Source organism: Hemicordylus capensis, chromosome 5 (assembly GCF_027244095.1).
Source record: "Hemicordylus capensis ecotype Gifberg chromosome 5, rHemCap1.1.pri, whole genome shotgun sequence".
NCBI lineage: Eukaryota > Metazoa > Chordata > Lepidosauria > Squamata > Cordylidae > Hemicordylus > Hemicordylus capensis.
The window spans coordinates 123,863,554-123,885,366 of NC_069661.1; the positions used below are offsets into that span (position 1 = coordinate 123,863,554).

Sequence of the window (21,813 nt, forward strand, 5' to 3'; positions counted from 1 at the left end):
AATAGATTATGCCAAAAAAACCCCACCACCTATAGATGGAATAATGCAAAATATAACAATTATGAAAATGTGCTTGATTTGCATGATGTATAATGGTTGTCAAATTCATATCTTCTTGGCACAAAATTTGGATTACCGGGGTTCAGAACATTGGTTTGTCAGGAAAAGCAGCAACTGATACTTTCCATTGTTGCTAGTATTATAAATTATAAGTAAAGATATGCAGCAAGTAAAAACTTGCCCTTAGTTCAAACTGCAGCAGGAGTATCAATGGAAAACTCTATTAGAAGTGGATAGCTCTTAAATAGCTTTTGTGCCCCGTTTACCATAAAGTACCACATAACCATTGGTTTTTGAAGAACAAACTCATATCACAAATCTTCCATTTGTTTTGCTATGAGTTGATGACTAAATGCAAATAAAATCTATTACTACATATCATGAACCAAATACAGAAGCATCTTTTAATTGATTGAATCCCAATTACTAAATAATTTGGGGAGGGGTCTGCCCCCCAACCCGAAGCTGAGATTCTAGCAATGTCAATCTACATGTGAAAAATTTGCCTTCCATCCCACTTTGCCCACTCTATTCCAGTACACTTGGGGAGCCACATGTGAGGGCCAAATGAAATGTGATAGGAAATATGTCACCAGATCTTCTGCCTTAAAAGAAAAAAAAGAATGTAAAAACAGACAGAATGGGAAATACGACTGGGATCATTTGGCTGAGGGAGGATTAAGCCTTTCTTCCATGCTTTTTCACAATGTAAATTGCCCCCCCCCCCGCCACACTACTGTGGTAAAAGTACCCACATGGGTGCTTTTACAAAAAAATAAATAAAATAAAATTAAAGGGTGATCTGAGCTCAGATTTAATGTCACGTTTAGTTGAGTCCAAGTCTCTGACTCTCTATATACTGTCCCTGATGACGGGCAATACAAGCTAGTTGTCAACCAGTCAGTCAGTTCCAAGGCATTGCTGGCGTAATGAAGCAATGACAGCCAACGTTATTGGTAGACCTAGCAATCAGGGGATATGCCAGACTTCTGGGCTATATTTTCAAACCACAATGCTAGTAAAGCATAGCCAAACAGCCTCACGGAAAAGAACTCCCATTCCCTCCTAAGCACTGAAAATTCCCCAGCCAGGCAAGTACGACAATGACGACGACGACAATGATGATATGATGTGTGGGAGACAGAGGTGCTTTATGACAACCAATACTATTCCACTGCCACAAGGAGTTGTCTAAACATACAACCTAGGCTGCTGCTTGGGGCATCACAATTCAGGAGGAGACCATCATACCAGAAGCAGTATGTGAATCCATGATCTCCTGCTACTTTTGGCATGGGCAGCTTTCTGTGCAATTGAGAATATACCTCAGGCCCCTCCGAGACATTGCCCAGGGACACCTTCCTCCCATCTCAGCTAGGATGGCTTTGAGCCCCAGGGCCGTCCTTAGGGCGGGGCAACCATGGCGATTGCCCCAGGCACCGCTCTGGGCACACTGCAGTGCAGCTTGTCCTCCTCTTTTCCCCAGTCCCAGCCACTTATCCTTCCCTGTGCACAGCCCAGCCAGAGCCGATCTTTTGTGTGTATGTGCAGCACAGGCTTGAAAGGCTCCCAGGCAAGCTGCTAGAGCTCCCTCTCTCTTCACTTCTCAGCTGTTCGGCTGGTGGGAAAGGCTTCCAGAGAGGCCTTCATGAAGGCCTTACTGAAGCCTGAAGCTCAGGAAGGAAGGAAGGAAGGAAGGGAAGGAGGCAGGCAGGGACAGTGTCCAGCGCTGGCTGCCCTTGCTCACCACAGCTCTCTGCAAACCCTCTGCCCAGCCCAGCCCAGCCCAACCTTTGCCTGCTTAGTAATGGAGGTATGATGTGATTTCCTTTTTGTGGTTATTCCCCTGCCTTGGGTATTTAGGGATTGGCTTGCCATAGGGCTTTGGTATTGAGCAGAGATGTAGGGCAGGGTGGGAGGAATATGTACATGTAAACTGAAGTGGATTGGACAAATTGTTGGTTTTTAATATATATATATTTTAATTTTTTCATGGCAGAAAATTAAAAACACTTCTGGAACAATCAATATATAATATAATATTTTTATTTCTTTAGAAATGCACTAAATGTCCAAAAACCTCACTCACACTATTTACACTGTATGTCATTAATCAGTATGATTTTGTAATGATATGAAATGTTAAGGAGGCTCCGCACATGCTGATTCGCCCCCAGCCCCGCACCCCCCTAGGGACGGCCCTGTTGAGCCCACCACAGATATTACATGGCCACCTAAATAGGGATGCGAATGGAACCACAGAGGCACGGTCCAGTGCCAGTGGAGGTCTCCCTTTAAGGGCAGTGGCGGTGGGTGGAGGGCATTGCACTTACCCCTCCAGACACTTTTCCCATGCTGGTGCTCCATTTCTCTGAAATGTTTTTAGTGCCGCAGCGTTCCTTCCTGCTGCCCCTGCCCCCGTTGTTTGTCGGAAATACCAGAAGTACCGATCGCCCGTGTGCCTGCCACACACGTCGCATGTTGCGTGCGCATGTCACATGCAATGTGCGCACACAACATGCTATGTGTGAGGCTCACGGGGTGGTGAACACATACGCGATCACAAGTTCCAGTATTTCCGGCAAACAACGGGAGCAGGGGTGGCAGGAAGGAACATTGCCGCTCCCAAAACTGAGTGCTGGCGGCGGCGGGGGGGGAGCAGAGGGAGGGGTAAGTGCTGAATAAAATCACTACACATGTACAATGCCAGGAGCATCAAAATTATATAAATTGTCATTCACAGAAGTGCTGCCACTGGTACTGATCCTGTCTGTGTCTGTCTCTGACAATCCACGCTACTGGAGGGAATCTGCCCAGCATCAGAGCACCTGTCTTGCTGTCTGCATGACTGACTTGCCAAAATTTAAAGTGAGAGAAAGGAAATGGCTTCCTTTCAGGACTCCGGCCTTCCTTCTAGATTTATGCTAAAGCACTAATAGGATGCTGCTGTGCACACATGCTCTTCTGTGGCACCTTACCAAACCCAATACCATGGGACAGGAGACAGCACAAACTGAAATGCATTGAGGGTTCAATTCCAAGACCACTTACTAGGGGGCTTACTTTTGAGCGATGCTTCTAAACACTCTAAAGTTAGTACTTGTCAGAAAGGGGGACCTACAAAACTGGGAGAGAGGTAGAACAGCCATTACTAATCAGGGGCAATTGTCAGTAGATCCGCATCTCTCCCCCCGCCTGCAAATAACTTCTATATTACAAACAAAAATTTCCACAAGAAATCAAGGACAGTTTTGTCATTGGGGTTTCTTTTACTACAAAAAAAAAGGTGGTGGGGGAGAAGAGAATACAGATTTGTCTTTGCTGCATCATAGGTTATTTGTATGAAAAAATTAATAATAAATAATAATGCATTAAACACTATGAGATCACAAGAACCAAAGTATATTCTTCCTGAAGAGCTACTTTAAAGAAAACATACACACACACAAATGTTGAATATCAGAGCTCTAAATGTCAGTTAACACAAAACTGAAACGAAGTGTTTTCAGCATGGTGTTGAAAACTCTTTGTCTGGATATAAAATATCAAGTACAAAAAACACATTCTTTATAGATTACAAAGCAACAGAGATTTTTTTAAACAAGAACAAGCAAGCACAACTGAGAAATAGCTACACAGTTAAGATTTGCCCTTTTAACACCCAGGTGGAAATGGACAGGACTACGATGACTGGACTGATTTGTAATGATTCTGAAATGTATGTTATGGAGGGGTGCTCTTTAACAATACAGGTGTGCCCACTTCTCCTTTTTAGCATTGTTAGTTTTGAATATTCATGTTTCATTTAAAAATAAGTTAAAGCAAATTAAAATGCCAACATATCAAATCTAAATTTAACCACAAAGATAAGTATATGAATCACTAGCAAATAAATATTACCCAACGACTATTTTATAAATACCATTTTATACGTTAAATCACTAACATCCTGACTAAATTTACTAAAGAAACTTATATTGAATAGTACTGAATAGTACTCTGAATAGTACTATTCATTATTTTAGTCAGGATGTTGGCAACTCTTAGGAAAGCATAAATGTAACAACACACAGGAGAGCATAAACACTTCCTGGAAAACCACTTTTCTATACAATAAAATAATTAAATGATAAATTTACATTAATAAAAAGAATACAATAGATTCATTTTTTAATCGTGAAAGAGTACAATTATTTCAATTCTAAGAACTTTTACTGGAACTACAAAAGTTTTTAGAACTGAAAGAATTGTATTCTTTCATGATTTCTAGTACACTTTAGCAAAATAAAACATACTTACAGAAACTTGATTGTTGCAAGTTTTATCCATGTAGAAAAAGTCCCTAAGGGACTTGTTTCTCATTTTAAGTAAAGTTTTTAATCTCTGCCAAACACATATTTACTTCTGTTGTCCAGTAAAACAAAATGAAGCAGACAGAGGTGTCTCTCTCTCTCTCTCTCTGAGTCCCACCCAGATTAAACACTAGTTTGTGCATCTACCCATTAGAAGAAAAAGCAGCCTGTACTCAAGGCTTTAAATTGTTGCAGAGACAGTCTTTGCATAACAATGAACCATCTGTGGAGACAGCATACTAGAAGTGATTCTTGCAGTATTAAATGCATATAAAAAGCTCATCAGTTGCTTTCCTGTCTTTACTCTGAAATTCTAACTAGCTCTAAAACTCAACACAACTCTATACAGCTTGTTGCAATTTTCTCTGTTCCTCAGCATGTCTATGCACGTTCCTTCAAGATCACAATCACATTCAAGCCTATTATGAGATTTGGTCCATCCTGCTTGTCTGTTCCTTGTTCCTTTGAGTAAGCAACAGAAGTTTATAGGATTCTTTTTCCTGGTAGAACAGGATTCTCATAAATTTCTGTACCACGCCCATTTACTTAACTCGCCAGTTTATGAAGTGCTGAGTACATTTAAGTTATGGTATTTAGAAGTCAAATTCCAACCACAAAAAGTCACTTTGCACAGCCAAAATACTTTGTCTAAAACTCTGCCTTCAGGACCCATAAAATGATGCATTAAGCCACTCATATGTGCCACCCTGGAAACTGTCAGCAGCTGATATCCTGACTAAATTTGCTCGAGGAAGTCTCATTGAAATTAGGGGTGCCTAACTTGTCCTTTCAATTTCAATGGGACTTCCTCAAGTAAATTTAGTTAGGATGTCAGTCAGTGACTCCTGAAAGTCTCTTCCATATTCTGAGAATAGTCAGGGGTGGAGCTACAACAGGGCGCATGGGTCCCAAGAATCCATGCTGCCCTGCCTCCGGGCCCATCTTACGCATTTCTGGGGCCACCTTGCTCACCCCTTCTTCACATCTCATTGCCACAGGCCCCTGGTAGCTCCCACCCCCATGGCGGCGGCAGGCTCACTGACCCAGCAGCCCACAGTGGTGGCACACTCCCTGATCCAAGAGCCTGTGGAGAAGCTGCTCTGCCCCTGCTGCTCAGCTGGCCTTTATGCATCCACAGGGGCTATCTGAGTGGTCAGTACAGCACTTGACTCCAAAAGCCTTTAGGTCCAGGTTCCAAAATTACATAGGTGCACCTCTGTCACTATAAAGAGAATATGGGTAGCATTACCTTCTTCGGTTTATATTTTCTGGGGAAAGGGCCAGACTGGCTTGAAAATTCCCAAATAAGGGCATGTCAGCTGGAAGACTGTCCATTTGAAATTTCAGACAAAAGAGAGAATTGACTGATTTATGGTTCCTTCAAATACACTTAATTTTTTAAAAAGGGACTGTCAGTTTTCATTCAAAACACCCATTTTTGGTAACTTTTTTCTCAGTGTTGGGGCCATTTTTACTTACAGCATCCCACTGTATTGATTCTGAACAGTGTAGGAGGAGACACTGTTGGCCAGACTCGGGTTGCTGTTGTTTTTTTAAAAAAAAGTTTGTTTTAAAAAAAACCAAAACACTTACACATTCTATAAACTTCTATGAGTGGCATAATGAAATCAACACATGTATACTTGCCAACATGGCAGGTTTGCACATGCTCATGCTGGCAGGTATGCACATGCTCAGTAGAGTCTGTTCTTCTCCCCTGCCCCTTCAAATGATCTTGCCTTTTCAAATAGCTGCAACAGGGAGCAACTGACCTCTGGAGGGCACTAAAGAATCTTGCTCCGAGGCGGAGGGGCTTCCTCTTTTATTTAATCATGTTCCCAAATGCCAGAAAATTACATGTGTTGAGGCTGTGGCTTTAACAGACATATTATTTAGGCAATATAGACATTGTACATTACCCCATACTGTGATTCATTCCAGCTTTACTGCTTCCTTGTAGTTAGGCTGGCAGTGGCAGAATGGTGAACTTAAATGCCAGATTTGTCTCTTTACTGTCCATACAACTGAAGCCATCATGCAACTGAAGCTGGCATTATACATTACAAGCAAGCAATTGGTAACTACAGGCACTCCCTGACTTACAAACACCATACTAACCTGGTAACTTTGCAAAGAGGCACCTTTTACTGTGGTGATTCTCTTTATTTAGCAGGGGGAGAGTAACTGGCCCTATTCACCCCCAGCACAGTACTTCCAGTGACTGTTGCTGGTGTCTCTCTTATGTTTCTTTTAGATTGTGAGCCCTTTGGGGACAGGGATCCATCTTATTTATTTATTGTTTCTCTGTGTAAACTGCCCTGAGCCATTTTTTGAAGAGCGGTATAGAAATCAAATTAATAATAATAATAATAATAATAATAATAATAATTAATAAACCTACAAACAAAGCTTCATAACATATTACATTAAGGATGTCACCAATTTAAACATTAACTCGCACATACAATCAAGTAATCTCTCTTGGGAACTATATGCGTTTGGAGTTATGAACAACTGACTTACAAATGAGCTTTTGGAACACAACCCATTTGTAAGTTGGGGACTTCCTGTAATTGCATCCATATGAGACAATTGGAAGGAAACTAGAAGGCCATCTAGTACAACTCTGCTCAGTGCAAGATATCCACAGCTCAGAAATTCACATTTATTCCTCCTATCGCAGGGTGTTTATTTTTGTAATTTTGAAATGGCAACTCTTTAAAATAGGTCAGTATTATCCCCATTCTGTGGAGGGGGGGGGCAATCAAGCTAAGAAAGTACTTTCTCTATAGTCATCTTGTAACTTTATTGCAGAGGAGGGATTCAAACTTTTGATTGCTGATTCATAGGTCAGTGTATTACATTAAAACCATATGCAAACTTACAAATGTATAGTCCACGTGAATCCAATGGGTATAGAACAGAGTAACTCTCTATGATATTGCACTATAGTACTCCAGGTAGTACTCAATGGCACACTTTACCTTTACTCTAGGTAGTAAAAACTCTTGCATTTTAACCAATTAACTAAGATTATGTATATAATGCATGCTGAACATGTTATAATATGACATAGAAGTAATAAGTACTCTTGCTGTAATGCTGATCTCTGACAAAATGTCAGCACAGGGTACTACAAATGGGATAGAGATAAACCACAAGTAGAGAATAATTAAGTTCTGCTATTCCTTATTATGTTGGCAAAAGGAGGTGTATACTGTACTTAATTTCTACAAGAGATGTGCTAGGGTTTAGGTGTGTGTGTTGTTAATGCATTACTATATGTCCTTTATGGCCACATTCTTAATTTTTTACTAGGACCGGGGAGACCCGAGTTCAAATCCCTATTCAGCCATGATACTAGCTGGGTAACTCTCGGCCAGTCACTTCTCTCTCAGCCTAACCTACTTCACGGGGTTGTTGTGAGGAGAAACTCAAATATGTAGTACACCGCTCTGGGCTCCTTGGAGGAAGAGCGGGATATAAATGTAAAAATAAAAAATAAAAATAAATATATAAACTCAAGTTGTTCAGTAATTATCAAATTTACATTATGCATGCTCAATGCTCAGAGAGACTTCCCCTCATCCCTGTGATTAAAATTGGATTCCACAGCTTTTCTTTTGCTACACAATTTGTTTAAGCAAAGGGTAGGAACCATATGTCAAGGATGTTGTATTTACAGGGATCCTACACTGAGCAGGGTTGGGGTTAAATTAGATGACTTTCAGGGTCCCATCCAACTGCATAATGTCGATGATGTTGGCTGCCAGTAGAGTACTTAGAACACGTAATGCTGGTTTCAGTTACTCAAATTCCCTGTGGGCACTCCAGTGAAGAAGAAAACCTGGTACTTCAGTCCACCATTCTGCCACTGTCAGCCATCTAATTCCAAGGAATAACCACAGTATAAGAAAACATACCTTGGCTGACATCCTGATTAACTAAACATTTGTGCTTTGAGCCCCTGGAGGCATGCAGCACTAGCCCTCATGCTACTACATGGACCCCATAGCATGTTGCAGAATAGGGTTTAAAGTCCAGAGTGCTCCAAAACTGCTTTGTAAGATTGGAAACACGTCACTGACCCTCAGCAATATGTTTCTGATATTACAGAGCAATTCTGAACAACTCTGAGCTCCTAGCCCTATTCCGTAATACCACACATACTAAAGGACCGGGGGAGCAGTGCCGGAGCTAGTGGTTTGTGCCCGCAGGGGTTCAAAACATGCATGTTTTATTAGCCAGGATGTCACCCATGTCTATATTGCCTAAATGATGCAACTTAAGGCCATGGCCTTAGCACATATAATGTCCCGGCAATTTGGAACATCCGTGAATGTGATAAACCCTTAACACTTTTTTAAACCCCAAGTTTGTTTTTGTCTATTTAATTATACATACATTCAGTGCAAATAATACATTCATACTTGCTTTAACTGAAAATATAGCTATTTTCACTGGGTTCCTTGGGTCTACAGTTTGAGCATCAAAATGAACTAGCTTATGAAAGTTTGTTTACACTGTCTCCATAGGGGAGAAAAAGACATAATAAAATTACCTCAAGATCATCCAGGGAACGAGTAATGCTGAATCTCTTTGACCGTCCAAAAAATCTTCGTGCAGAACGTTGGGGAGGTTGTGCTAATCCAGAAGTGTGTCTGAAGTTTGTACACTAAACAAATTATGAAATATATATTCATTGGTATGTTAGTGTTTATTCTTCATATAGCAATATCCATTTAACTCTTATCTCTTTAGGTAGCATTTAGTTTCAAAAAGGAGATCAATTTACCCGTTTGTGGCAGTACATGTACATCAGCACTAAGCAATTATGCCAAACATTTATTTTACTATGTTGATCTCCAATTACAGGACAGGTTATTCACAGATTATTCACCAGGTAGCTGCCAAATCCCGACCATAAATTAGCATTCAAAGTTAATATATGTGTAGAGATTATTTTAAAATGATCAATGTCCTATCTGCTGTAGTTTCATTGTAAAAATCTGACAAAGAAGCAATGCATCAGTGTTTACAATCACAAGGAGCATTTCCAGATGGTGCTTTTAGCTCAGAATGGAGGGTATGCGTTCGCACATCGGCCAAATTCGTGCCAAAGTCAGTGCGAGATATTAGGGAGCACTTAATACACAATTTGGGTTTTCCTTGTGTGCTAGAACCTAGCCTGACTTATGTCTGGTGTAAACAAAATTCACTTTTTGCATCTTTTTTTCAGGGGACAAATTTGAACTCACAGGAAACCCACAGTAAAGCCTGCTATCTGGGAAAGCTCAGGGAGAATCTCATTCCGAGTACAGTGTTTATCACTGTTCCTGTGGGTGAAATGGGGATGGGACTATGAAGTGGGTCAGGGTGGGGCTTGTCAGCATATTCTCAAGGATAATGCACCTGAGTACAGCATCCATACTATGAACACCTGAACAGAAGCTGATCTAAGCCCGGAAGAGCCAGACAAGCCTGCACACCACAAGGAAGACCCCCAAGGAGACCCCGCCCCCAGTGCATGACCTGCCAGTAGCAACCTCAGGAAATTCCCCAGAAGTGCAAGTGAGCCAGCTGCCTCAACCAAGCCCTTCCATACCTTCCAACAAGTCATACCCTGAGGAAGCCTGCTCACCATCAAAAAGCATGGGAGGAATTACAAGCACGGAGGAGGAGCTCTCGCCTGGCAGCACCGCCAGGGTTAGGGATGTGAACAAACCTCAGTTCATGCACTGGTTCAAAGTCGAACTGGTCCAGCAGGTTGAGTGCAGCCTGGGACGGGGGAGAGACAAGAGGCACCTTTACAAGTGAGGACAGCAGGTCCTCACCTGTTCCCCACCATTCCACACGGCTTCCTGCTAAGGTGGTGTGCCCCATCAGTCCACTTGTGGCAATGGCACTCCGCGCCCATCAGCCCACACGCAGCCCGCACATGGGTGGCTGCCATGTGCCTGCCGCCACCATGCTGTTGTGCGGGTGCTGCCACAACACAAAAAAGACTCAAAGAGAAAGCACAGAAGTGTTCTTATTGCCACTGACAATGATGCATTAAATCACTAGTCTTCAAATTGTGTTCCTTGGAAGCTTTGAGTTCTTTAATAGTGTTCAAGGAAAGGTTAGCACAATATTGTGACCCTCTCTGACTCTGAGGTCCTCTGAGGGCAATTTAAACACGTTATCTGCAGTTTTTTCAGTGGTGATTCTTCTTATTTAGCAGGGGGAGCGCAACTGGCCCTATACATCCCCAGCACATCATCCCTCCAGTGGTAGTTGCTGGTGTTTATCTTATGTTTCTTTTTTAGATTCTGAGCCCTTTGGGGACAGGGAGCCATTTCATTTATTTACATCCATGTAAACCATTTTGGGAACTTTTATTGAAAAGCTGTATATAAATATTTGTTGTATTAGTATTCTTTCCCACTCTACAGGAACACAGCTTATATTGGCCCATCAACAGTGATGAATCTGAAAATGCCTGTATTATGGTCTGCATTTCTTTCTCTCCTTAGAATGGAGTTTGCACCAGTTTTCCAGCCTGTTGTAGCCATGGTGTACAGCCCAACCATGTCCGAATCCAGAGCTGCTGCAGCACAGTAAATGTGGACCATGTCACAGGGGGTGTCGACATTGGGGAGGGGGGGTGCTGTTCCCATCCCCCCCACTGAGCCGCCTTTCCCCCATCGCCTGTTCCCCCGCCACTGCGTCACTCTTGAGGGGCAAAATTGGGTAAATCTGGCTTGGATTTACCTGATCTTGCCTCGCAAGTCACCCATCCTAACCCTAGAAGGGGCAGCGAAGGGGCTCCCACCAGCCCCAATTGCCATCTGGGCAAGCTGGCAGACAGACTGCAGCCATGAAAAGGGCACGAAGTGCGCATCTCAGTGCTGTTGCGCCACCTGGCTCTGTCTCCCAGTCCCAAGGTCCCCGTTGCCTGGAGGGTGGGAAGAAGCGAGCTGAGGGGACCCCGTTCTCTCTCCCTCTCTTGCTTTTGCTCTGCCTAAGCGCCAGCAAGCAACTATCTTGCTGCCTTTGCTTTCCTTCTTCTCCTACCCATCCCAGTGGTGAGCAACACCAAGCAAAACTGCCACAGCCTGCCCACACACCTCCCTGCTGGGACGAATTGTCCAGCCAGCCAAAGGTAGAGGTAGTCTTTGGCCAGGAAGGTAGCGAAGTTGTGGTGAGGCCAACTGTTCTTCTTGTATTCGAAAGCATTCCAGGTATTGCATGCCTTTTAGCTCCAGAAGAACCTTGCGACACAGCCTTTGGAAAGTGCAACGAAATGAGTGCCTCTGAGAATGTCCAGAGTGCACTTCCCCCTCCCTTTCTCCCTTCTTCAGACACACACATCTGGGATTAAAGGGTTCTGAAAGAGGTTTTCCTGAGAAGCCTAACATTAATTTATTAGCGGAGCCAGGGTTCAGTTCTGCAAAACGTGATCTGGCAGCAGAGAGTAGAGTTGAACTTATACAGAATGTCCTCCAAGAACTTAGTATCTACGATTGATCTCCATATGGCTTTCTGAGGGATTCACCTGAAAGATTTTCCTCTTAGGGAAGTAGTACTGCTTGATATGCTCAAGTTTTCTCATCTAATTTCCTAGTTTTTTCTTAGGCTTGCTTAGCCTAAGGATGCAAAGGAGAACAGACCTTTTGTATCTGAAAGAGCTGTGCCAATGAGGGAATTCTGGCAAGTACAGCTTGTCATGCAGAGCTGATTGAAGCATAAATTTACACTTCTGCTTAGTTATGAAAAATAAATGATCTTTGTTTTCCTTTCCAATTAGCTACCCTACAAAGGGATGTAAAAAAATAAGTGCTCATTGGAAGGAAGTAATGCAAATGTTACTTAGTGATGATGAAACCATAGCAGCCAATAGGTACTCTTAAAACTAGCGAAGGGAAAAAAGGTCCTTTCCATTTTAAGTGGGCCAAGGAGAGTGCTATAATAGGGGCTAGATGAGCCAGAGAAATGCCATGGGGCAGGAAATAAATGTAATTGAGGAAATGAATGTAGCTGGTCATATGAATAATGGAACAAGAGCTATGCAGATGATGGAGACAGGGCCACCTTATTTATGTATCTATTTTTCTATGTAAACCTTTTTGAGAACTTTGGTTAAAGAGCAGTATATAAATATTTGTAGTAGAAGTTAAAAATAATAAAAAAATTACTTGTGATCAAGTATTTCTTAAGGAAGGCTTGTAAGCCTTGCCATGGTTGCTATTGAGAGTGATATAAGTGCCCAGTTAGACATCAATGAAATAATTTTGTAAACATGAAAGCACGAAAAGCTAAGTGGTTGTAACCTTTTGTAAAACCTCTCTTTTTAAAATTAAAGAAATTAAAAATGGAATTTGTTTGCTTTGATCACATTAATCATTGGACTATACCAAGTTGTATAGTACCAGTTGCAAGGGAGTAATGGCAGGAGAGAGGGCACGCCCTCAACTCCTGCCTGTGGCTTCCAGTGGCATCTGGTGGGCCACTGTGCGAAACAGGATGCTGGACTAGATGGGCCTTGGGCCTGATCCAGCAGGGCTGTTCTTATGTTCTTAAAACAGACTGCTCATACAATGCTAAGTATTTACAGCTTGGTACTTGTTTTTATTCCGACTATGCATTTGCTCCTTTACTGCAATTTTCTTATTGCAGCATTCGATTTGAAGGGAAAATAGTGGCATCGTGTGAACAAACTGAGAGTCCGTAAAGGAGTTTGGGGAAGCCGGGGGTATAGCCTGCCATTAATAGGTTATACCTGAGGGAGGGGGAAGCCGAACTATTTGTTACAGGGGGGCACCAGAACCCGTCTGAATCCCTCAGTGTGAGAACTACTAGGAAAGAAACAAGTTGTTCTAGTAAGAATGAATCTGCCTACTTTCCTTTCACTTTCTCTACTGGACTGAATATTGTTCAAATCGAGGTCCACAAGTTGGGTCACTTGCGCCTCAAATGTTCATGCACCCCTATCCATCATCTTGGATGAGGTGGATGACATCATTACAAACTCCACCAGTGAAGTGTCCCTGTAGTCACTCACTACAACTGTACCTCATTTGGTTCAAATCAGTTAGACAGTCCACAAGTTAGTGTACTTATGCCTCAAATGTTCACATGTGTGCCATCTTGGATTGGGGTGGATGATATCATCACAAACTCCATCATTGGGGGATCCCTATGTATTCCTACAGCTATAGCAAATTTGGTTCAAATCGGTTAAGCGGTTCACAAGTTAGCCCAATTGTGCCTCCAAAGTTTATATATCCACCATCTTGAACCAGGGTGAATGACATCATCACAAACTATGCCACTGAGGTGTCCCTGTATGTCACTCACTACAAATGTACTTAATTTAGTTTAAATTGTTTAGACAGCCCGCAAGTTAGCCTACTTGAACCTCAAATGTTCACACGTCTGCCGTCTTGAATTGAGGTGACATAATCACAAACTACGACGTTGAGGTGTTCCTACAACTGTACCTGATTTGGTTCATATTGGTCCAGGCATTGTGAAGTTGATGGTGTGTGTGTGTGGGGGGGGGCACACATGGAATGCCAGATGATCTCTTAAGCCTAATGGAAAGTAGGCTAAAAATAACTTTTATTGTTGCCAGTAGACTCAGCAAGGAAATAGGAACATAGGAAGCTGCCTTCTACTGAGTCAGACCATTGGTCCATCTAGTTCACTATTCTCTACACTTACTGTCAGTGGCTTTCCAAGGTTTCAGGCAGGAGTTTTTCCCAGTCATACTAGATATGCCGGGGATTGAACCTGGGACCTTCTGCATGCAAAACAGATGCTCTACCATTGACTGAGCTATAGCCCCATCCCCCATAGCTGAGATGGAAAGAAATTAGAGGGAACTGATGACAAGCAGGTAGGAAATAGAACTGGTATGACAACAGAAAGAGGATAGCAAATGAGAGTGCAGACCTGCTGTGCTGCAAGACCATGTGCTATGCGATGTAGAAAGAAAGGGGAGGGAGGGCTGGCAGAGAGGGGAGTTCAGAGAGCTCTGCAGTGGTTCAGCAAGAACAAAGCAGAGTTCTGCACTATAGAGTGCAGAGAGAAGGGTATTGAAAATAAAAGCCTGTGTTGAAATTCTAACAAATGCTTTTCCATAATTAATGTAATGTGGCCCAATAAAAATGCAGTAGTAGCTCTCAGAGCGATTTAAGTTGTGTACCCTCAACTCATTGAGGAGATCTATAATGGCAGGCAGGTTTCCCTAAGAGACAGTTTGATCAGAGTCCATTAGCCATCTTTATTTTTTAAGATGGTCATAAGAAAGTACTCTGTGTGGGACAATAACAAAACCTAATTGGTCTGTTTAGAATCCCCTGTAAACTGAGAATACACCCTAACACACCCCAGAATCCTCTAGGGCAGGCATCCCCAAACTGCGGCCCTCCAGATGTTGCTGAACTACAACTCCCAGCATACCCAACCACAAAAAATTGTGTCTAGGGATGCTGGGAGTTGTAGTTCAGCAACATCTGGAGGGCCGCAGTTTGGGGATGCCTGCTCTAGGGTATACAAGGGCTCCTCAACAGACAAATCAATGTGAAAAGGTTTCCATAAGGAAAGTTAATGTAAGGAAACTTCCATCAGAAGTTTGAAGACTGCCATATTTACCCAAATAGAAGATTATACAGGTTATACCTGTATTTACTCAAAAGGAAGAGGACTCTGCACTTAATTTCTAACAAAAAACTTGGAAACAACATAGCATTGGATTCAGGTAAATACAGCACTGTGCTGATCTTTCTGTAAAAGTAACAGATACAGATCAGATTAATTTCAATCAACAACCCTTTCCTTCCCTGTTACAAATTGCCACAACTATGCTAATTTTATAGATATTCCCAAAGGATGGCAACTCATATTAGCCTTTTCTCCTAACTTCCTACAATTGGACTGACTTGATGGCAAGCACATCCTAAGAATTTCGAATAAGAACATATATCTGACTTCTCTTCCCTTAAGGCTTATCTTCAAATAAGTCTTAGACAAACAGGAGTCTGTCTACATATTTGTGTGTGTAACCCAAGTTATGGAGGTAGTGGTGGTTACTGCAGTTTTTATAATGTGGCATCCATTACTTTGTTTATTATGAACAGCTGATGTTCAGTGAAATAACCCTAAACCACTTGTGATGCAAGAGCAATGTTAACAATGCTACATAATATTCATTTCTTCTCTTGTATAATTATAGGGTTTTCAGTCTTCCAAAGCTCTGCTCACTTTCTTTTGGAGATCGGCCTACTTTTTAATATAAAGCTTTTTATAAAGCAAAATTAGTAGCAGCTGGAATTCTATTCAGTGCCATACAATTTAATGTAACCTTTTTTAATTGTAGGATTTTGTTCTAATTTTAAAATGCTAGCATCTAGAAAAACTGTTCTTGTATGGGTTCCTATGCATTAACCTCAGAGGGGAAAACTGCATGTTGTAAGGAACATGTGGCAGCTGCTGAAAATAGCAGTGCTCTACTTAGTCTTCCCTTTGCTGCCCCGTAATGCGTACTATATGATCTGATGTCATTCTGCTGCATATTTCCCTAACTCCAGTCCACATTACTGGAAGGGATGGTGAAAGAGATATGCCACATAATGGATGCAGGAACTGACATTCTGTACTATGGACTATAAGGAGAAGAATTCAAGAAGATTGCTGTTTTTAATCTACTTATAACCTGTAATTTCACCCTGAATAGGCACTTTCCTCAAGCAGATTGTTAAATAAATTATTTGATTAATAGGTCATTTCTAATAGAAGTGTTGTATATTATTATTCAGCACTTCAGTGTTGCGCTAGGTATACATCATTACTGTGTATGCAGAGCATATTTGACAATTATTTGGCTCAAAAATCTTACATATTCATAGGATGCACAGGCAATCTAGGAATTGTTTTGTGCTTTGGTTATGGCTATCAGAAGCTAGCTTAAACCAACCTCTCCTGTTGGATTTGCCATGTTATCTCCATTAAAGTGACTGATGCCTATAAACATGTAGATATCTGCAGCCTTTTTTCTTCTTCCAAATCAGTCTCCTACCTATGATGTCTTGTCAGCAATGGTTGAGCAGACCAAGAAAATCACTGCATTTTACTGTGAGTACATGAAGTTAAAAAGAGGAGGTAAATATTTTTTTAGAGGTACTTGAAGGTGCTAGTGGCACAGTAGAGAAATGCTTGATGAACAAACAGAAGGTTGTCAGTTCAAATCCCCGCTGGTACTATATCAGGCAGCAGTGATATAGGAAGATGCTGAAAGGCATCATCTCATACTGTGTGGGAGGAGGCAATGGTAAACCCCACCTGTATTCCGCCAAAGAAAAGCACAGGGCTCTGTGGGCACCAGGAGTTGAAATCATCTTGACGGCACACTTTACCTTTTCCTTTTACCTGAAGGTGTGCTTGGGAGGAGAGGATCTCTGTCCAAGGTAAAAAATGAAAAGTGTCCCTAGTAGACCTAAGACAAGTTCTAGAAATGATCTAAAGGAGGATGACTTTGTAACTTAAAGTAATGGGGCCTGCTCTATTTATCACCATGGGGAATAAGCTAGAGCTTAGGAAGGAGTATGCAGTTGTATTGCCTTTGCTTTTCTCATATTCAAGAAATCTTATGTCTCTCAAGATCTTTTGAGTTATTCAAACTTTAGCTTTAAAGAAAACATATCTGCTTCAAGTTTGGTTTCTACTCATCTAAGAAGTTTGGGCTTCATACTTATCAGAGAGAGCAAGTGGTAAAAAGAAACACACGTAGGTTTTTTCCCTTTCTCTTGCTAACCCCGTAGGATTCCTAGAAACTGGATCTTTAACACAGTAGAATTCTATGAATTGAGATCTAGTTAAAGAGGCACAAGAGTGCCCCTTCAGTTAAGGCAAGCAGCAAAACAAAAAACAAACACTCACAGTTCCACCATTATAAGCCTCAAAATTCTGTTGCTTATAAATGACAACTGCTGAGCTAATAACTTGAAACTTGGTGTTTGTGATCTACTTGATGAGGTCTACAAATGTGCCTAATTTCAAGGAGATCTGATAAAGATTGCAACAGCAAGTTAAAAACGGCTGAAATTTGACAAATAAACCCCTTTTGTCTAAACTTTATCCAGGTGCACCATCTAAGTATTTCTAATTTTGGTGAAAATGACTAATCTACTGTGTAAGGTTTGTTTAGGTGGTGCACCTTTTAATGGCTTGGTGAAGTTTTGAGCAGCAGTCCAAAATGGTTTCCCTTTAAAAACCTATGGGAAGCAACTGCTGGCAAAGTTATGCAGAGTGTAACTGCTTTGATAAGGAATCCGGAATGCTGGCATGTTTTGCCAGTAGTCTGAGAGTGGCAGGGAGAGTCAGCCAGTAAGGGTGTGCACACGACCATAAAGTGCGAGCAGGGATGGCGAGGGGTGAAGGCAAGATCCAACTTACCTTCCCCCCCACGATTCTGCCCAATGTGTGGGATGTACTGCTCACGCACCCACATGCTTCGTGCTGCCCTCAGCAATGCAGATCTCTGGAGATTGGGAAATGAATCCTGGCCTCCAGACATCCCTAAATGCACTGCATGAACAGCACAGTGCACTTAGGTATTCCCCCATGAGTTGGGCACTCTAGGCACTCAATTAAGTATGCTCAGGCTACATGCAGCCCATGCATATACACAACCCCGGTGCTGGGATTAAGGGCAAGCTTGCACACTTAACCGTGGCTAAAGGCTGGGGTAAAGAAATGCTGGAATTGAGAGCAATCCCAGAGCTCCACACAAGCAGCCTAACCCAGGCTGGGCTGCCGTAGCCTGGGTTAGGCTACTTGTGAGAGCAGCCTTACTAGATTCTATTAGGGATGTGCACGGAACTGCGGCAGGGCGGTTCGAAGGTGGTGGGGGTCTCCCTTTAAGAGTGGATATGACCGGCTGTCAATGACGCACCTGCACATACCATCACAGGCGCGCACAAACACACACACAGGCATGTCAGTGACTTCTGGTCATATTCGGAAGACAAGGGCAACGGGGTGGCAGGGAAGTATGCTGCCGCCCCGGTGGGCTGTTACAAAAACTGATGCCAGAGGAGGGAAAGCTCTTAAAAAGGAGACCCCCGCTGCCTTCAAACCAGTGTTGCAGAGGCCCATAAAGGGTCTCTGAACTGGTTCCATGCAAATCGCTAGAATCTATTGCAGGTGCAATGCCTATTCTATTAAGGATGGAATGTGAACTTTCAGGGAAAGCGGAGGGGAGGGGGAGACACTGGAAACCCTGGTGGGTGCTTAGAGCAGTGCGGTGAAGCAGAGGTGTGTGGGACTATTCTGAGAAAACTTGCTCCTGATTACAGCATCCTTTTCTTCCTCTTCCTCATCTCTCAGGCAGAGACTAACTCCCTCACTTTTTCAGCGACAGTGTCCTGATGACCATCCCCCATTGTCAGATTGCTGACAGGAGAACTGCACTTGACCGCTGCAATAAAAAGATCTCATTGGTTTCAGTGGATGCAGGCTTCTACTTCATCTACACCTATTTTATTTTTAAAAAACTGATGTGATCTCAGCTACATTTAGCCTATTTACTGCTGATTCACAAACATGAAACACACATCTGTATTGTTAGAGGAATTTTCCTGTGAGTAGACCTGTTTATATCCTTAGCTTGCAAGGCAAGTTCAGCAATTGGGAGGAGGCCCTCTTCTAGCATTCTTCATCATCCTTCACCTGACTCAACATTAGGGCCACCTCAAGGCATTGGCCAGACTGGCCCTGACAAGGGGGCACTGTAGGTTTGGGGGCACAGTGCCTGCGTGCCTCCACTCCCCAGGCAGCCACCTGCTGCTTCCACCACCACGGCAGCAGCAGTGAGCTCCCGCTCACTCGGGCACCTCCGATGCCCTCAGCCTGAGGCAGCTACTTGCCTCCACCACCTTGGCTGCAGTGAGTTCCTGCTCACTTGACCAGCCACTTCTGGTCATCAGATGCATCCTCTGATGGCCGCCACTGCCACCTTGGCTGCAGTGAGTGAGCTTCTCCCCTCCCCCTCACCTGGCCATAGGCAATGTCCACCTGCGTAGTAAGAGGAAGAGTGGTGCGTTGGCATCACATCACAGAAAGACGTGCAAAAGAAGAGTGGAGGAGAGGTGAAGGCATGAGGGAGTGGAGTTAAAGCCGTACTGTGAAGTAAGGAAGGGAGAGGAGAGCTGGTCTGGGAGAGGAGAGCTGGTCTTGTGGTAGCAAGCATGACTTGTCCCCATAGCTAAGCAGGGTCTGCCCTGGTTGCATATGAATGGAAGACTAGAAGTGTGAGCACTGCAAGATATTCCCCTCAGGGGATGAAGCCGCTCTGGGAAGAGCAGAAGGTTTCAAGTTCCCTCCCTGGCTTCTCCAAGATAGGGCTGAGAGAGATTCCTGCCTGCAACCTTGGAGAAGCAGCTGCCAGTCTGTGAAGACAATACTGAGCTAGATAGACCAATGGTCTGACTCAGTATATGGCAGTTTCCTATGTTCCTAAGGAGCCAAGGATATAGGAGGAACATAGACCTGCTGCAGCTGCCGGCTGGCCCGATTTCTTTGAAATAAAAATTGTTGAGAAAAAAATAAGATGAGACACTTATTTACTGAAGTAAACAACAGTTACCTTTTCATTTCCCCCCGATCAAACAGCTGAGATTGGTGGGTGAGGTGACTGAGACCTGCAAAAATGCACCCCACATCTAGGGATGTGCACAAAACCGGTTTGCCCAGTTCGGACTCAAACCAGACCAGACATGTTCAGTTTTGTTCAAGCCAGTCTGGGGTTCAAATTTTCTTTAAAAAATTTAACTCATCACTGGGTATGGGTCAACTCTGCTGCCTCTGGGGGGTGCTGCCTTGGCGGGGGTGTCCCCTCCTTCTGTTGGCCTCCCCCTGGTCTTTATGGGGCCAGTTTGGCCTATTTCCAGGTCTTCCTAGCCCTCTCCCAGCTCGTGGTGGCCATTTTGAAGGCCGCCACAGATGCATATAAGCTATTTGTGTTCCCAAGTCATTCTTTCCTCATTTAAATAAACACAAGATAACTCTCCTCCCACCCCAAACAACATCAAAGCAAAACAACAATCCTCTCCAGCGGCTCCCCAATGCTCTTTAAAAACTTAAAATTGAAAAGAAAAAAATTATGTTATATGTTAGGGGCATGGGATATTTACAATGATCATGTATGCCAGCCAGGTTAGTTTGCAACAATGGGAATGGGCAGCAGCAAACTATCTTTTTCCCACACAGCCTTGCCAGTTTCAGAGATGTGTGTACCTGTTTGTGTTTCTTTTCTTGCTGTCTGTGCAATCTCTGTGGTGCAAATGCAACTGTTAGCTCTTAGGGTTCCTCGTAAGGGTCAACATTAGAAATGAATTTGAAGGAACAGAATATAGTAATTTGAATGTTGTGTTTTTCTTTGTTTGCAGAAGGAAGTAACATTAGCTACAGCAAGACATGTTCTCGGGTTCTTAAAAAAATGACAGAAATACGATATTTTGATTCAAGTCTAATTCTGTTACCACTTTAGGTAAGAAAGACGGATCAGTACGCATAACCACTTTGTTGGGAAAGAACTGCATATATGGTGCATTCGCCCTTAAAGTGGCTATTTCACTAACACGACAGGCAGTAGTTATGGCAATGAGAAAAGTGGTTTTCAGCATCAAATAACGCAAGCTCACCTCATGAAATGGCTCAAAAGGAAGGTTCCATTAATGAAGCCAGTACTAGAGACAGACTCCACTGTTCATCCGGGTGGCATATAGGAGGATATAGGTTATTAAATGCCACACAAACTTTTTGCGTCGAGAATGAGAGAAGGCAGTCTTGCCTTGCTAACCTCCATGCTTAGCTGAAATAGCAACAAGGTGCACCTGTAAGGATACATTCTCCAGACCAGATTCTTTCAGACTGGTAAGATACTGTAGGATCTGATTTGCTGAAGTTCTAAAGGGGTCAAATCCATGGTAGGGGTGTGCACAGTCCGGAATTCCCCCGGTCTGGCACGGGGGGACTGTTACTGTAAGCGGGGGGTGGTAGTACTTACCCCCCTCCGCCGCTCTTCCCCCTCTGGCGCTGGTCCTTTAAAAAATCTTCTTGGGGCGGCAGAGTTCCTCCCTGCCGCCCCTGCCCCCGTCGTCGTTCCTTAAGCCTTGAACAGAGAAGAGCTTGCGGCGCGCATGCACTCTTCACGGCACGCGCGCTCGTCTGTCGCTGGCGCACGCCGCATACATCACGATGCATGTGGCGCGCACACGCCAGCAACAGATGAGTGCGCACGCCGTGAAGAGCGCATGTGCTTAAAGTAACAGTCCCCCGCCCATCCGAACCGGGGGAATTACGGACCGGTCCGGAGGACTTTTAAATAGTGCCTGAACCAAAACCATGCACACTACTA

At 43.2% G+C, this 21,813-nt stretch overlaps 1 protein-coding gene across 5 annotated transcripts in view; it reads right to left on the bottom strand.

Moving 5' to 3' along the window:
* The window catches only part of RGS12 (regulator of G protein signaling 12), a 142,922-nt gene that overhangs the window by 88,460 nt on the left and 32,649 nt on the right, over positions 1 to 21,813 (bottom strand). For 4 of the 5 annotated variants that reach the window (XM_053256888.1, XM_053256881.1, XM_053256882.1 and 1 more), the window contains one exon: positions 8,974 to 9,087. In XM_053256888.1, the coding sequence (XP_053112863.1) occupies positions 8,974 to 9,087 (114 nt within the window). Of the gene's footprint in view, positions 1 to 4,359; positions 4,766 to 8,973; positions 9,088 to 21,813 lie in introns of those variants that run through there. The other variant, XM_053256884.1, reaches the window with a different exon arrangement.